General features: G+C 39.6%; 2 protein-coding genes across 2 annotated transcripts in view; both read left to right on the top strand.

Moving 5' to 3' along the window:
• The window catches only part of igsf11 (immunoglobulin superfamily member 11), a 137,874-nt gene extending 132,493 nt beyond the window's left edge, over positions 1–5,381 (top strand). The window contains exons 5-7 of the mRNA XM_056256690.1: positions 1,790–1,912; positions 2,001–2,148; positions 4,528–5,381. Coding sequence (XP_056112665.1) covers positions 1,790–1,912; positions 2,001–2,148; positions 4,528–5,002 — 746 coding nt within the window. The 3' untranslated portion in view covers positions 5,003–5,381. The remainder of the gene's footprint in view (positions 1–1,789; positions 1,913–2,000; positions 2,149–4,527) is intronic.
• Positions 5,382–7,826: 2,445 nt separating this feature from the next.
• LOC130089389 (coagulation factor IX) overlaps positions 7,827–18,737 on the top strand; it is a 28,040-nt gene continuing 17,129 nt past the window's right edge. The window contains exon 1 of the mRNA XM_056256689.1: positions 7,827–7,955. The gene's annotated coding sequence lies outside the window, so the exon portion shown is untranslated. The remainder of the gene's footprint in view (positions 7,956–18,737) is intronic.

The raw sequence follows: 18,737 nt of genomic DNA, 5'->3' as shown, positions 1-18,737 counted from the left end.
AGATCTTTTTTTTTAATCATTCCATAAATCAGAAAATACTGTAAACAGCCCAACAAAAAACAAAACAAAAAAAATCACCATTTCTTCTTACAATAAAATGTTGTATAAAATCAGGAAAATTATATAATGACCAAACCCCTCTGTAAAAACCCTCATTACATGCAAAGTGAGATATTTCAAGGCTTTATTTGTTATGATTTTGATGATTATGGCTTATAGTTTATGAAAACCCCAAATTCAAAATTAGAATATTGTGAAAAGGTTTCCAAAGCTGTAAGCCATAATCATCAACATTATAACAAATAAAGGCTTGAAATATCTCACTTTGCATGTAATGAGTCTATATAATATATTAGTTTCACCTTTTAAGTTGAATTACTGAAATAAATGAACTTTTGCACCATATTCAAATTTTTCGAGTTTCACCTGAATATTCTGTAATTGAAATCTACAGACGCAAATAGATAAAGTGCTCTAAACCAGCGATTCCCAAACTGTGGTCCGTGAAAAGGCCAAATAAAATATAAAATATTTTTTTACCTTCATTTTACCAGGAAATTCCCATAAAAAAGTAAAAAGAATATGTAGGCCTATATTTATATAAAATGTCAATTAAATTGTCAAGTTATTGTGTGATTACTAAAATAGGCTAGTGGCGCTCGGCCGTGACGTTCAAGCTCAGTGTCACCGTCAGAACCACAACATGGATCGGTGGATAGCAACAGGTTAGGTGAGCATTTATTTAGTTGTTTGTTTTTAATATAGGCCTATATTAGACAGACGATACAAAGAGGAAGGGAAAGATGTGGAGGGTGACAAAGGAGGATATTACGTTCATATCGGGCTGGCAAATAGACTCCAATGGCTTTTCCTTTTGCCAACTTTCTTTTATTTTTAACCTGCTGGAGTAACGTTAGGCCTACTGTGTTTTCATTAAATGTGTATAGGGCAGAGGCAAATATGTTCTCATCAATAGCCTTTATAGGCAGTTTATATGAAGCGAAATGTTTATAAATGGAATGAATAAGGCCGGTTATTATTTTAATTTCCAGTTAATGTTAGTTTCTTGATCTCGTGTTTCTGAAATGTTTTGCGGATGTGCTGTTAAGTGGACAAACTCAAGCCTACTTTTTGAGGACTTGCGTTGATAATCCCCTAAAATCGCCAAAGGTTTTGAAATGCTGACTATATCCAAGTGTTCTTATTACTGTATAGATTTTATACTCCATTGCTATGGAAATAAGCCTGTTGTTCAAATGAACCTGATTATGCCCTCGGGCGCTTGAGTAAATAAATAAATCAAATATGTGGTGGCAGCCGTTGTGTGCAGTAAACTGTCTTTAACAAGCTTGTTATAGTTTTAGTGCTAGTTAGCCTATTTAGAGGTGTGGATTAATTCAGGTAGGACTGTGTAGACATATTTTATTATGTGTATTATGAGGTGGTCCGTAAAAATTCTTGATTACAAATAGTGGTCCACACACACAAAAAGTTTGAAAACCCCTGCTCTAAACGATACAGTTAAAAGTGCATTTTGGATGTTTTCTTTCCACTAGTCTGAAAAGCCCAAAATCTCAAAATCGACAGATACATGAAAAAACACTGGTTTTGCCTGTAGTGTCTCGCCTTAATGGGAGCGTTTGAAAAACATTTGTGTTTAACAGCCCTAGAAACCCCCCAATTTTAGACTAAAATTTCCAAGTTTGTAGGCAAGTTGTTCTCCAGCAGACCTAATAACTCATTTCTATAATAGTGTGTGATCAGTCTGAAGTTGATTTGTGCTCCTCAGACCAGATGCAGGGTACGGTGACGCTGAGAAACATCAGCACCAGCACATCTGGACTGTATCAGTGTTCGGCGTCGAACGCCATCGGGAGGAGCACCTGCGTCCTCAACCTGCAGGTCGTGGCCCGTAAGTCTCTCACACACACACACACACACACTCGTTCTGCAGCTCGTATGCTGTTGATCTGACTGGTCTGGTCTCTGGCGTGTCACAGCGCAGCCTCAGAGCGTGGGTCTGATCGCAGGAACCGTCGTCACTGGGGTTCTGGCGCTGCTCATCTGCGCTCTACTGGTGCTGGTCACGCTCTTCTACTGGAGGAACAAGAACAAATACGAGGAGGAGGAAATCCCCAACGAGATCAGGTGACTCTTCACAAAGCTTGTCTGTGTGCATAAAGCTAATTAAACACTCTCAAAACATCTAACAACATCTAAAGAAGGTATATGATGAAAAAAAAATCTTGCAATAATAAAAGTGTTTGTGAAATACTGCACAGTGGTTTATTTTAGTATTATTTATACATTATTATAGTATTTATTACAAATTTTAATTACTTTATATTTTTTGATTTTAGTGTTTTGTCATTTGTTTAATTATCATTCCTAATTAGCTTTATTTTTATTTCAGTTTTTGTTTGAATGGTCTGGGTGAATACTGGATTCTGATTGGCTGCAGGGTGTCCATTATAAAGTGCTAGAGGACACCTAGTAAAGGAGTTCTGGTGAAACTGACTGTTTACCATTCGAAATTAATAAACAAATGCACTGTGAGTAACCATAGCAACAGGCAGTCAAAGTATCCGGTTACAATTTATTGTATCAAAACAAACATCTAGTTAGCCGTTATACGCACAACCGGCGCTACGTCATAGAATGTCTCTGAACAGATTCACGCCCACTTTTGGGGGAAATAAACTAGACTTCCCATTGATTTCAATACAAAATAACGGCAAAAACCAACGTCCGTACACAGCCGACAGGAGTAAATAACTTAAGAAATCACTTATATAAAACATGTCAAGTAATTATATGTCCACCCTGTCTGCCATAGAGCGTAAAAGATATATACACAAACTTAATTTGGTCAATTTAAAAACATGTCCCTTCATTCTCCCAGCGTCAAATTGGTGTAACAACCCCACCCAGTGGCCAGAGGTGTCTTTCTTTTACTGTCTATGGTCTTACCCTGACATTTAAGCCCAATTTATACTTCTGCGTCGAACTCACGCCGTAGCTGTGTAGCGCGCGTACCCTGACGTGCATCTCTCCAAAAATGTAACGTCAATTCTACGCGTACCGCAAGCGCTGTGATTGCTAGAACCGCTCCCCGGGTTTCACACTCTCCCTCTGCATGTGTAATTGCGCGTCAACGCGGACAACGACGCAGATATATAAATGAAAACCAACGCGTAGTCTATAGCGTAGAGGCTCCGGCGTAAGTCCGACGCAGAAGTATAAATCAGCATTTACTCGTATCGTACTTCATCGAGTCACCATATGGTAAGCCAGCGAATGATTTTACTTAGTTTTTGAAAGTAAACGTCTTTAAATGTATATATTTGGTCTTATAATATACATTATAATATATATAACCTCACTGGGTGGGGTTGTTACACCAATTTGACGCTGGGAGAATAAACGGACATGTTTTTAAATTGACCAAATTAAGTTTGTGTATGTATCTTTTACGCTCTATGGCAGGCAGGGTGGACATAGAATTACTTGACATGTTTTATATAAGTGATTTCTTAAGTTATTTACTCCTGTCGGCTGTGTACGGACATTGGTTTTTGCCGTTATTTTGTATTGAAGTCTATTGGAAGTCTAGTTTGTTTTCCCCCAAAAAGGGGCGGGGACGAAATTGACAGTTATGTTCCCGGATGTGCGTATAGCAACAGCCAGTCAAAGTATCCGGTTACAATTTATTGTATCAAAACAAACATCTAGTTAGCCGTTATACTATATTATACTATACTTATAGGTTAAAAAAACGAAAGAGTAACGCCCATGGCTAGACAAGCCTAACTTACAGGAAAATAAATACGTTAGCTTTCTGGCTCGTGAGTTAGCTAAACTGAAGGGTTCTCCGAGCGGAGCGGACTATAAATATCTCCGGTTGCTAAATAAACCATCAGGCGTAACCAGGGAAACCAAGTTATTGTTTGTAAAAACTTTAGATTTCAATTGTAAAACTAATTAAAATATAAACTAATGTGTTATTTGGCAAGTGACCGTGGTATAAGCGGGTTAATGCCCTTCGAGGTGTCCATTGTCAGGTATTAATGGAAAGGATTTTAATAGTTTTAGTTAACAATAACAACACTGTCAGTCAGAAACATTTACTGAACGATTCACACGTGAGCGATACATTGATTCAGTGACTAAAAAGAACGACTCGCTCAATGTCTAATTGATTAGCCTAGTAAATTATACTGTATATTCCCAGAAATCCCCAAACCCCTGACGTATCCAATATATACACGCATATATTATATAAACACAAGCTTTTATGTTAAATATGAATAATTGCGAATAATAAGATATTATCTTGAGGCCACGAGATAGTTATAATACATTTTTTTGACAAAGTGGGACCAGGGGCGCTCCGTACTTATGCTGTAAACAATGTGATGACATAAAAAAAAAACTAAATAAATAAATAAAAATGTCTGGGTCTCAGGAGGCTGTCTGGACAGGCAGTGTTGATCTGATTCTCACATCTAATTCTACTTCCTCACACAGGGAGGACGATCTCCCACCGAAGAGATCATCATCAGTCAAAGCGTTCCAGGCCGACGCCTCGTCCTCGGAGAACGACACGCTCACGTCCACCAACACCTACAACAGCCGCTACTGGCACAACCCCAAACCCAACTACGACACCAACTCCTACACGCGCTACAACGGCGACACGCGGCAGACCTTCACCGGCGGCTCGAACGCCCCCCCGCGCCCCGCGTACGCTAACGGCAGCCACACCCTGCCTCCGCCCAAGACTCTAGTGGTCACGACTAACTCCGCCCCCTCGCCACCCGTCATGACCCGCAGCAACGGCTCGCTGAGCCTGCGCCCCCCCGTCACCACCACACCGGCGGTGCCGCACGGACAGCAGCACACACACACACACTCGTACGCCGTCAGCCAAGCCACGCTCGAGCGCATGGGCGCCGTCCCCGTCATGGTGCCGGCGCAGAGCCGAGCCGGATCCCTCATCTGACGCCAACATTAAAACTCTTTTATATAACCTGAGTTCAGCTGATGCCAACTAAAACTGCTCTGTTAACATCCCCAACGCCCTTGTTTTTGATATTGCCTGGTTGCTTGTTAGTTCATTTTTTGATAAACTGGCAGAAAAAAGGGGCCCTTGAGCGACAAATACACTTAAAATCACGTGATCTACTGTATTTCTCAAACCCAAGAGAAAATATCTGAATGTGCATGATGCTTAGTTTGATTAGATCAATACGGCTGTTTTGTACTACAATTTTATTGCTTTGAACACTGGAAACACAAAGGAATATGTGGAAGCTTGTTTCCGCCACGGTAATTGCTGTTTTGTACTACAGTTTTATTGCTTTTGAACACTGGAATCGCAAAAGGAATAAATGGAAGCTTGTTTCCGCCACGGTAATTAATTGCGATTTTTTATATCACAATTTGTTGTTTTTTCTCTCACAATTGCTAGTTTTGCTGCATTCACGCCATGTCGTAATTACCTTTACGAGATGACAACATGTGACATTCTATTCGGAGCTGCTCAAGTCCTCGAACACAGAATTATGCATTTCTAATCGCAACACTATAATAAATCTGCAGTGGTCAGGTGGTACAAGTCTGAGCTCTAAGAAAATTATGAGTTTACAAGTTGTAAAAGTGCTCACGTCCTCGTAGAACTTGTAATTGCAAGTCGGAAATATCGTAATTACGGTAATTCCGACATCCCGAATGCACCATTTACATCTCGGAATTCTGAGTTTACATCTCGGAATACTGACTCTTTTCTCGGAATTTTGAGTTTTCATCTCGCAATCTGTTTTTTCATGCAATTCTAAATTTATATTTCCCAATTTTTACTTTTTTCTCAGAATTTTGAGTTCAGTTACAAGTTCAGTTACAAGTTGCAAACAGTGCTCACGTCCTCATAGAACTTGTAGTTACAAGTCGGAATCTCGTAATTATGGTAATTCCGACATGCCATGAATGCACCTTTTACATCTCGGAATTTTGACTTTTTTCTCGCAATTTTGACTTTTCTCGGAATTCTGAGTTTACATCTCACAATTTCATGTTTTTTCATGCAATTCTAAATTTATATTTCGCAATTTTTACTTTTTTCTCAGAATTTTGAGTTTACAAGTTGTAAAAAGTGCTCACGTCCTCGTAGAACTTGTAATTACAAGTCGGAATCTCGGAATTACGGTAATTCCGACATGCCGAATGCACCTTTTACATCTCGGAATTCTGACTCTTTTCTCGGAATTCTGAGTTTACATCTCGGAATACTGACTCTTTTCTTGGAATTTTGAGTTTACATCTCGCAATTCTATTTTTTTCATGGAATTCTAAATTTATTCTGAGTTTACATCTTGGAATTCTGACTTCTCGACTTATTTGTTTCGGCCACGGAATTTTTTTTTATAAAAAAGGTAATTGTGACTTTTTATCTCACAATTCTGACTTTTTTCTCACAATTGTTATAAACTTGAAATTGCGAGTTCACGTCTTTTTTCCAAAACAATAGAATTGCAAGATAAAAATTCAGAATTTTTGAGATATAACTTGTATAACTTTTTTCTTTTTTCTCTGAATTCTGAGTTTACATCGGGTTATGATGGAATAATAAAAAAAGAAAAAAGTTTTTCCTCAGAGGTCATATGCCACAATTCTTAAAAAAAAAAAAAAAATCAGAATTGTGAGATATAAACTAGACTCAGAATTGTGTTTTGTTTTCGTAGCAGAAATAAGCTTCCATAGAAATAAGTGTGTGATTTAATGCAAGAATGATCCATTTCCTCCAATCAGAAGCAGCCTCAGTACCTTTGACTTCAGTTTGACAGTATTACTGCAGGACAGATGAGCTGTGTGTCGTCCTCATGTGCGTTTGCTTTCATTTGAAAGAAAAGTCTTACTTTGATCTGTCTTAACAATCCTAATCCGACACTACTGACTAGAGCCGTAGTCTACCTCTAAAACACTACAGATAGAGTCTAATCAATAGTGTAGGTCTCATCATGACGTACTAAACCAGAACTACAGGAAATCCACTTCAATCGGGTGCTGCTTTCAAACAGGTAGTTGCATATATTGTCCTGTGTGTTTTATGAAGGATTACTGAGAAACGTTTGATGATATTAACACATTCACTGTTTATTTTGTTCATTTGTTGCTTCGTCTGGTTGTTTTTTTAAATACTGTAAATAATGTAACTACTTGTAGAATAGAATGTGAATTAAAACATTCTTTTGCCCAAATCTCACTTGTGATTTTTTCAGGAAAAAAAAAATCATCTTAAATCTCATTTAGTTCAAGAAAGTGACAAAATGCATGTTTGTTTGACCATGATAGAGCACATCTGGTTAGTAAACATTTTCATAGTGATCTGGTGTATTTTTTACTCGCTATTGTTCATGTTATTGCACAAAAGTGTTTATACTGACTAAATCGAGTTTGTGTGTGCATGTGTGTGTAAACACCGTCTGTCTAAAGGTCGATGTTGTACAAATAGTGATTGAGTGTTTTAAAGCGGTTTGCTGCTGTTTGTCATCATAACAGTTTCATTAGAGGTCTTCAGAAACATTAAAATCCTCTGGACTGCCCTAAATCAGACCCTAAAAAACCCTGTGGTGAGTAAATACTCATGATCAACTCTGAATACTAATAATAGAGAAATATACAAAGATCTGTGGTTGAATATATGCCTATAATGTTTTGGATTATGTTCAAACTAAACTTATGACTTAATTACAGTAAATGATATCTACTGTAAGCTACGGTTCAGAAACGTGTTCATGGATCTTTTACACCAGCAGATGGAGGTAATTTTTCTTTCCATTCATGTATCAAACAGGTCGATTTACATCAAATCTGCTGCGGCTTCTTGATGTCTGAATCCATGAGCTGGATAATGATTCTTCTTTTAATACATCTGACCTCAGCGCTCCAGTCACCAGGTTTGCTAACGTTCCCGATAAGTTATTAAAACGTTATTATTGAATGTTCTCAGACTGTTCAAAACTTCCAGGTGTTCGTTAGAGAAAATTATGAATCACAGGGAATTTGATCATTTTGCAAAACATTGTGCCACTGTAAAATGTAGTTAGTTGAGTTTACTTAGAAAACTTGTGGAAACCGATTGCCTTAAATTTAGCAAGTAAATTAGCTCATAATTTTTGAGTTGATAAAACTACCTCTTAGTAGAGGTAACTACTTGAGTGTACCCCGATTTTACAAGTTGAGTACTGTTAGATTTAACTCACTGAACTCAAACAAATCACTTGTTTCTTGAACTCAAACAAATCACTTCTCCTGGACTAAAGCTCTCCTAGACTCTGTAACCTCTCTAAAATGAACACAAACCCTTTAAATCCCAACATTAAACCATAGTAATGTTTGGAAAGGATTAGGAAACATGCTAAGGCTATAAAAAGCAATGCTAAAGCCAGTCATTCTGGCTGGAAATGTGTTTTGTTTTGGTCTGTTTTTGTTTTGGTCTGTGTGATCCCTCCCACTGCCAATTCATCCAATAGTATTTTCGACACCATGGGTTGCCAGTTGGTGGAAAACACAGCGTTATTGGAAGCCATAAATTGCATATTCTACCTGAACTAAAACTAAAAATCCTCGAGAGTCGGCAATAAAAACATTGTAAACCGTATACATTGCCGAACAACTTACAGTGCAAGGCTTGTCGCCAGGGCCGGATTTACCTCATATTGTAACATAGGCAAAATACTTTTTGCTCCTCAAATACATAAAACATTAGCCTTTATATGTTATAGCGGCACATTTGTAATGATGAGCCGCTGTCCGGATAGGGGAGAGCAATTGACGCATGTGTCCGTAGCATAGTTCATTTTCGCAGAATTAAAGTGAATAAAGCATGAGCCATAGCTTCGCAGATAATAACACACACGCACACACACGGTCATAACAGCAAAATTATATCCGAATATGAAGTATAACAAAATTATATCCGAACTCCACCCCCACTTCCTTACCTGCCTTATCGAAATACACAACCACAAGTCTCCATTCGAAAATTCATAACATTCAGTGCAAATACTCACAAATTATAATTATCAAACTTAAACTTGATTATATTCAAATTATTAAGTCAGTCCATTGAGTCCAAATATGAAATTGGCTCCAACAATTCCCGCCCCTAATTGTCAACTTGTGACATTTCTAATAATTCATTCAAAAAGGAGCCATAATTCTTTCAAAAGTTGGCCAAAGTGTCAGAGTCTTATGATCACATGCCCAGTTTCTTCATATTCTCATGACATGTCTCTTAGGAAGCATAATTTGCTAATGGGTCTCTCCAGAATATTGTTCTTTGTCCTCGCTTTAACTCGCCGTGACTTTTGCTGTCCGGGAATGTCTCCAAAATTCAAGCTAAAGGCCAATAATTCTGTGGCGAATGGAAGGCATATTTGCTAAGCCCCATCTCGTTTAACAACACAGTCGTTCACAATTTCCAGGAATCTCTGGTCCTCAAAAGAAAATTCGGGTTTCTCATTGTATGCTTGAGGAGTTGGGGGAAGAAACGGCTCCAAAGAGATGAACATTCATCCTGAACTCTTCCAGCGGCGGACTGATATCACCATTACGCCAACACAAAAAATCAAGGGGATCCTTGACTTGGTTAACCAGAGGATTGGGTATTTGTGAGATCTGGACCCTGCAACAAATCTGAATTCAATGAAGTACCTTGGAATGAGGCGACACAATCAAATAGCACTGATTTTCCTTTTCCTTTTATGCCGTCATCTCTGTCGAGCTCCTCTTCTGGTGCTTGCCCTGCATGACCCTTCTTTCAGATGTCGCCAATAAAGTCTCTGTAATCTGATAGCCATCCTCAACAAACCCGTCTTCATACCGGCGTGATGAATCCGGTCTTCACCCAGATGGAACTGGATAACGGTTCTGATCCAATCTGACCTCTGACCTGTAATGCTGCCTGAATCATAATCACACACTGTTCGCTCGTTGGCCAGAGGAGAACTGAGCGACTGAGACTGGGTTCTCCCAAGGTTTTTTTCTCCATTCTGTCACTGATGGAGGTTTGGTTTCTTGCCACTGTCGCCTTTGGCTTTTGACTTGCTTAGTTTGGGATATTTAATATTCAACAATAAAATTGATCTGCCTGCATTGACACCATAATATGAGAACTGAACTGGACGATGACATCACCGTTTTCTCCACAGCGGCTATACATCATATATATATATATATATATATATATATATATATATATATATATATATATATATATATATATATATATGAACTAAATTAATAACTTTTTTTCAAAAATGAACCATCACTGAACTACGGAAGCCCTGAACCGCAACATAAAAAAAAAAATCTAGCATTTCGAGATTAAAGTCTAAACATTTCGAGAGTACGGGAATACAGTCTTCCGTAGAAGTTGCGTGTGTGCTTGCCATTGTTTCACATTGCCGCACACACAGGCATTCATAAAGGTGCATAGCGAGTGTTTCACACTGTGTGTGTGTTTTGTGTGAAATTCAACAGGTGCCAATCTACCAGCATTAGGCTACCATTATAGGAGGTTATAAAATATACTGCGCCGGAATAGACTTTAGCCTATAGGAAAACCAACCCGGAAAACACTTTTCAGACTGGATGGAGATATCCAGCTTTATGAATGAATGAATGAATGAGGCATTTATATAGCGCTTTCATATGTCTACTAGGCCTACACTCAAAGCGCTTTACAATCATATCAGAGAATCTCTCCTCAACCACCATTAGTGGTTATTAAATCTGAGGAAATCACGGGATCCGGCCAAATGATTGGATACAGAATGATGCACTTAAAATGTATCCAGAAGGTATTTACGGTGAAGAGGGAGACAGAAGGTTACTGTTGTGTTCTCGACCCAGATAGACGAGCACGAAAACACCTCAAAAACACTGCCACATAAAGTGTGGACCAGATTGTGATACTCCGGCGGAGTCTGTGCGCTCGTCTATAACGCCATGCTAATTCTTGTTGGTAGATTAGCACCTGTGTAGAATTTAGTTGAAAGCCCAGATACAAGTAAAAAGCTACTATTTTGTGTTGATCCATGGCAGTTCGACTTCACAAGTGCATTTCTTTACACACACACACACACACACACACACTCTGAGCCAGTGGACACGCACTGTTATGAATGCACACACTTCTGGAAGACTGTATTATCGTAATGTTTTGACTGAAATCTCGAAATGCTAGGTTTTGGGGGTTTTTTACGTTGCGGTTCAGGGCTTCTGTACTGAACTTACTTAAGCTGGACTATGATGCCATTTTCTTCTAGAACAGGGGTCTCAAACTCAACTTAACTGGGGGCCGCTGGAGGTAGAGTCGGGGTCAGGCTGGGCCGCATCAAGTATTCCACAAAAAAAAAAATAGTATTCAAGTATTACAAAAAAGGAGCACAACTGATCCAATCTTCTCAATCTTTATTATTAACGTTTCTTCTGAACTGTTCCTCTTAATTTGAACATTCCTTTCTGTACATGATTGGTTCTTCATGAGCTGTCCTTCTGACAGTTGAAGTTCATTTTACAAACTTTCTTTGTCTATAACACATATTTGTGATATTTATATTTGCTTATGTCCTTTTTATGTTCTTTATACAACACATTAATGATTTTTGAATGTTTTTTTTGGAAGGCACATTTCCTTTTATTATACTTAGAAAAACAATTATTGCTTTTGAAATGCAAATATTTGCAGTCATGTCTGCCCGTCTTATTGAATTCTTTCTACACATGTATAGTGTCTCAAATTACTGACTGCACAAATCAGAGCAAACCTTCTTATCAACCTGTTGGACACATATTACAAGCTCAAAGTGATTATTCTCACATTGTTTTAGAGCAAGGGTCTCCAACACGTCGCTCGCGAGCTACCAGTAGCTCTGGCCTGATTGGTGGTAGCTCGCCAAGGGGCCGTTCACATATCGCGCTCACATATTTTGCGCGCTCAAGTTCGTTATTTCAAATGTAGGCGCGCGGTAAGCACGCTCATAATTGAAGCGACGCGCTCATTTTTTCCAGGCGCAGTATGTTTGTACTTCGCGGTTGTCTATGACAACTATTGACAACAAACCCACCGTAAGCTGTCACGAGACTATCTATGATAGCCCATAAGGGATATCAAAAAAATTAAAACGCGGCACACGCAACGACGGGCCGCACTAACATTAAACTTTAATGTCAAGTCGGGGGCCACAAAATATCACCCGGCCCGTGGGCCGCGAGTTTGAGACCACTGTGGAGCAAACTTTGTTGCATTATTTTGCTGTTATCTCAGTAAAGCTGCTTTGAAATTATCTGTATTGTAAAAAGCGCTATATAAATAAAGATGACTTGACATGAATGCTTCATCCTTCCCAAATCTCAGGGCTCGTTGTTCTGCAGTCGTCTTGTTATCAGGCAGGGTGAGGTCGGGTTTGTGAAATAGAAGGCATATTTGCTAATGACCATCTCGTTTCACAACACAGTCGTTCACAATTTCCAGGAATCTCTGGTCCTCAAAAGAAAATTAGGGTTTCTTATTGTATGCTTGCTCTGAAAAGTCATTATTGTACTGGTCCTTGAGGAACAGTTTAGACACTCAAGTTCTGTTAGAAGACACAAATGGTCCCTGAACATCTGTGGATGAGTTAGTGGACCATTAACCAACACATTTGGACAGCATAAGGACCATCCTCCTGGCTGTTAATAATCCACATCGCTTTTGGGACATTGATCCCAATCAACATCTTTTCTGGAACACAGTCTTTCAGATACGGCCATTTCTTTATGTCCTCTTTGGTTGGTATATTCTCCTGGCTGACCAGAATCGAACTTATGAAAGTTTCAGGCAATTCTTTGAAGTAATCGTGGGTCCAGTCCACTTACTTCCAAGCCATTCAACCGATGGGCTTTTCCTTTCCCATTGTTTTGAGCAAGATCTCAATTCGTTTGCCAGCCATGTTTAACCGTCTCAGTCTCTCCGTAAAGAATGTGGCTGAACTTCCAGGGTCTATAACCCTATTCGCACGGGATTAATATTACCTGGTGACCTCTAGTCATTTGTAATAATTGCGGAGCTTGTCTGTGATTTTAATCCCATGCGAATCAGCCATGTCTGTAATTTGTAAAGAAAAAATTCCCCTGTAAATGACCTACCATATTTCGCCGAACACCGAGGTCCTGTGATAACATTAGTCCCGTGCGAATCGGCATCTCTGTGATTTGACGGGGTTGTATATAATTTTTTCAAGGTTTTTGTTTCCATGTGCGCCTTTTTAAGTGTTTTGATAGTATTTTGGGTGCTGGGTCATATCGCTATACACCATACAACTATACAATTTGCAGAAAGATAAGGCTGCGATTTTATGCGCAGTTTGTCTGTGCAGCGACTGATCGGTAGTAAATGCTCCATCTGAACACCAGAGGGCGTCTCACACACACACCACATATCCAGGGCTTAAAGTAAAAAAAAAAAAAAGGGAACTTGCATGCGGTTTAATATTTTCGAGTCAATTGATTTCACCTACCAATCATATGAGACCAACGCAGCTCTAACTAACATTACAAGCCTATCAGAAGCAGAGCAGGGCGGGTCCTGGCGACACAGTGTTATTGAGATCCATACGTCACGTTAGCGTCGTCGGTGAAAGCATGGAGCGCAAGTTCATGAAGCCTGGGGATGATGTCCTACCCACGGGCGTAAGTTCCTATGCGGACAGGGGGGACATATCCGCCCCACTTTCAAATTCGTTTGTTATGATTTTTAACCGCACGCCGTCATTGCCACGGAGGAGCAGGACCGAGCCTGTGTAAAATAGCTCACTGAAAGTTCTAATGAGCAGGGATAGCGGTTGCGACCAGACTGTAAAAAAAATAGATTGCGACACGGATTTATTTTTGTCCAGCTTTAACGTGTTAAAATATTAAACGCAATTAACGCAGCATCCTGTCATCCTTTAGCTAGGGTTATATGATCACGCTCTTATTCACGCAAATGCTTTAAACCATTCATGCGCGACAAGACAAAAGAAAAAGCGCTGTCAGTGAATGTCCTCCTGACATACAAACACACACGACGCACAGAAAGACGCGCGCCAATATCGAGTTTTCTTTCGCGCTTGAACGAACAATAACACACACATTTATGCCAAAATGTCCGTTTTGTCGAGTATCCTCACAAGAACAGTCTTAAATTAATTAAATCAAATCTTAAAAAGTAGTGAGAGAATGAGATGCGTGAAATCCTGTCAGCAGCGGCAGATCTTAAAGTGACAGGAGCCATTAATTCTGTCTGTCAGTAAAGTTTACATAAAGAACAGAGGGAACAGAGAAAATTACTAACTGCTCTTGATTAAAGAACGCTTGTAGCTTTGATAAGGATTAATCTATATTTCATTTATAATTTATGCAGTGCAGACTGTTTTATAACCTTATTCAATTTCTGTATGGTACAGGTAAATATGACATTTATTATGGGTTTAAGTGAGGATCGTTTTAAGTTCACTTAAGTTAAAAGTTTTTATACTTTTTGAAGCCTAATAAATGTTTAAAATTTTGGGGGAAATCATTTTAATTGAGACATCAGTAGCTATAATATTAGTGAGACTGGGCTTCATTCATAAAAAGATGCCATTAAAGGGATAGTTCACTCCAAAATAAAAATTCTGTCAGTATTTACTCATCCTGATGTTGTTCCAACCCCTTAAGACTTTCGTTCATCTTCAGAACACAAATTAAGATATTTTTGATTAAATCTGAGAGCTGGATCACTCCTCCATAGGCTTCAATGTTATTGAAACTTGCCGGCCTAGAAAAGTTATTAAAGACATCGTTAAAATAGTCAGAGTGACGACAGTGGCTCAACCTTAAGTTTATCAAGCGACGAGAATACTTTTTGTGCGGAAAAAACAAACAAAAATAACGACTTTATTCAACTATTCATTTCCTTCTCTGTGGGCTTTGAGATTTCACGTAGTGTAACAGCGCAGCGCTTCTGGGTTGTACGTCACACGCATCACACACATGACCAGCGTCGGCCAATAGTGAGCCTATGTGTCACATACAAGAGTTCAGGCTCAGGAATCAGGCTCAGGCGTCTCACACACACACACACCACATATTTTATCTCTGAACACCAGAGGGCGTCTCACACACACACACACACACACACACACAAACACACACACCACATATCTCTCTGAACACCAGAGGGCGTCTCACACACACCACATATCCATCTGAACACCAGAGGGCGTCTCACACACACCACATATCTCTCTGAACACCAGAGGGCGTCTCACACACACCACATATCCATCTGAACACCAGAGGGCGTCTCACACACACCACATATCTCTCTGAACACCAGAGGGCGTCTCACACACACCACATATCCATCTGAACACCAGAGGGCGTCTCACACACACCACATATCTCTCTGAACACCAGAGGGCGTCTCACACACACCACATATCTCTCTGAACACCAGAGGGCGTCTCACACACACCACATATCTCTCTGAACACCAGAGGGCGTCTCACACACACCACATATCTCTCTGAACACCAGAGGGCGTCTCACACACACCACATATCCATCTGAACACCAGAGGGCGTCTCACACACACCACATATCCATCTGAACACCAGAGGGCGTCTCACACACACCACATATCCATCTGAACACCAGAGGGCGTCTCACACACACCACATATCCATCTGAACACCAGAGGGCGTCTCACACACACACACGCACACACACTCACCAAATATCCGCACATCATTCCAGGAAACCCCATCGCTGTTGCTGAATAATCAGAGTGAAACGCTTTGATTAAACATGACTAATAAACACACGACTGCCTTATTCTGTGTGAGAAGCGCATCATCTCACAGAAGGATGAGCTCAGCTGTGCTTATGAAGTGAGTTTGGAGTAAAAGCATGTTATTAAGGACAAGAGCTTCATAAATGCTTCTCATGTTTGGAAAGATGTTTGCCACGCACGTGTTGCTTTTTCAAACGCACGTTATAAGCGACTCAAACTCGCAGTGCTTTCAGACGGAGCCGCGTTTACAGAGCCGTGCTTCACTGACAAGCTGCACATAAAATACAATCACAGCCTTTGCAGTTTCAACATCTCGATAACCCGACTCGATTTAAGTGCGATTACATGTAAATTGCGATTAATCGTGCAGCCTTCAGAAAGTCCCTGCTTGCTTGTAGTACTTTTTCAAAGTTCAAAGTTCAGAACTTTCGGGGGTGGGACTTGGGCGCTGAACATGCTGATTGGTTGAGTTCATGCCGCATTTTGATTGGTTGACATTTCAACCACCATTTTAAAAAATCTGTTGCGTTGCGTGCAGTCCTAAGTCACTGGACTACTTTGCCTAATCTTCATGGTACTTTAGACAGAGGTGGAAAAGCAGAAAGCAACAAGTTCCTGGGACAAATTGTTCCGGGTAATTTCAGTGGAAACACATTTTTGGATTTAGCTTTTGTAGCATCATCCTCTCTCTTGTCCACATCAGTCGGTGAATTAGGTGAGCCTCCATTCAATGAAGGATTTATGATTTGCTGCACTGTCAGATGTTTCTTAGAACATACTTGGCAAATTAAATGTTTTTTTGCAGGCCTTTGTTAGATGTCCTTTTTTGAGACAAGCAAAACAAAGACTCATTTGTTCTCAAGAATTCAATTTATCCTTGTGTGATATGTTCGCCATTTTAACACAGGAGTTCATTGCATGATCACAGGCACAAAACAAGAACTTTTGTTGACTATTCTCCTTTGATACTTCGATAGAAGAAGCCGTTGTAGCAAAACTTCTCCTGCAGGAAGATTTATATAATGGAAGTTCAGTCTTTGACATCTTTCTGATGTTAGAATTTGTTTTCAGATCTTGAATCTCTCCAAAGACTGGATCAAGAAGAATCTTAGCTTGTTTCTCAATGAAAGCTACCAAGTCAGCAAAGCCTGGCCTTCTTATAAAGAAGCCTAAAGACTAATTATTTTTAGATTGAATGGTAAATTCAACGCCATGTTAGCCAGATCTTGTGCATCCTCTGAGTTAGATTGCATAACTATTCAATGCTTTTTCATCATCAGAGCGAATGTTACCCTGTTTTAAAGCTTTCTCCATGTATGCACTAGCAATCTTACATTTATGTCCAAAATGGTGCTTTAGAAAACGTTTGTGTTGAGTGCCTCGAAATAAATGTATTAACACCGTTACTGAACTTAACGTGTCGTTCTCTTTATTCTTCCACCTCACATGTTCTTCACTTCTCTCTTTTCATTTCTGTCTTACACACCAGAGCTCCCTCTAGAGGTTTACTATAGAACACCACAGTTTGGCCTCAGCATAACCTCTGCTAGCGTAGAGACAACTTCAAACAAGTTCAAGAACTCAAACTGTTCCAGATAATACAATCGGTCTTGATTGTTATTCGTTTTCTCCTTAACTTTATGGAAGAAAGACCTCGTGAAAAATCTATATTGAATCACTCTTGTTTCTTCTAGGTCACAAGTAAATCAGCCAGGAGTGCGTTTCCCAAAAGCATCGTTGGCCAACTATGATCGTAATTTCCATTGAACTATATTGGTACGACGGAACTTGCGACCATAATTGGCTTTGGGAAACGCACCCCAGATCGCTTTGTCTTTGGTGTTACTAGCTTCACTTTGTGACGTTGTAGTTGGAGCTGCAATTGCTGTTTGATTATCAGCAGGCTTTGAAGAAGTTTGAGTTCAATGAAGAATCCTTTGCAGTGTTGTTTTAGGAATTGGTCCAATCCTCTTAAAATGTAGAGGAGAGGATTCAGACTCAACGAGCAAAGACGATTTTTTTTCCAGAGCCGTATCCAGATATTCGTTAATAGCATTTCCTAATTTGACAGATGAGTGAGAACTATGCAGTGAACTTGCTTTGGAAATATCCAACACCTTTAATTGTGCATTCACAGCCTCTATTTCAGACGGCAGCTGAAAAGCTTCCATCTTAGATTCCAGCTTTTTCCAACTCAAGCACCGGTTTCCTTGTAAAAAGCTTCAACACAAGCAAAAAAGCTGCTTTATCGGCTGCACTTTTCACATGAGCCGGCAGAATTGAACTGGGTCTCGGTTTATTTTGATCTTTGGAGACATTAGATGCATTTTCAATAGGCTCAATCAAAGTCTGTGGATCAGATTGGTTCATTTCCCACAGCTCTAATTCATTCGAGAGCTTGGTTAAAGGGACCCTTATTGGCTAAAACCAGCCAATCCTTTCACTTTCTTTGACATCATCAGATAAAAACAATTGTACAGACTCGTGCACTTAATAAAACTCATTTAAAGCTCTTTGAAATTCAAGGTGAAGTTCATTTACTTTGTCAGCATTTGCTCCCATCAACCATCAAAGCCTTCAATTCATTCATTTTTCTTGCACAGGCGAGAAACGTTCAAACGTTCAATTTAAAACGTTCAATTGCAATATCAGCCTTCAATCTCAGTCATCATAGACACTTGTTGTTATTCACAACCGCTTTATGTGTTTGGCTCAGAGTGCAATCATCGCTCACCTTTATTTATTGACCAGGAGTGCGTTTCCCGAAAGCATCGTTATCCAACTATGATCGCAATTTCCAGTGAACTCTATTGGTAACGACGGAACTTGCGACCATAGTTGGCTTTGGGAAACGCACCCCAGAATGAGAATCAAGCTT

This window comes from Rhinichthys klamathensis, unplaced genomic scaffold (assembly GCF_029890125.1).
Source record: "Rhinichthys klamathensis goyatoka isolate OS25496 unplaced genomic scaffold, OSU_Roscu_1.1 h1tg000130l_1, whole genome shotgun sequence".
Lineage (NCBI taxonomy): Eukaryota > Metazoa > Chordata > Actinopteri > Cypriniformes > Leuciscidae > Rhinichthys > Rhinichthys klamathensis.
Note: the sequence above shows the minus strand (reverse complement) of the source record. Positions and strands in the feature narration are given on the sequence as shown.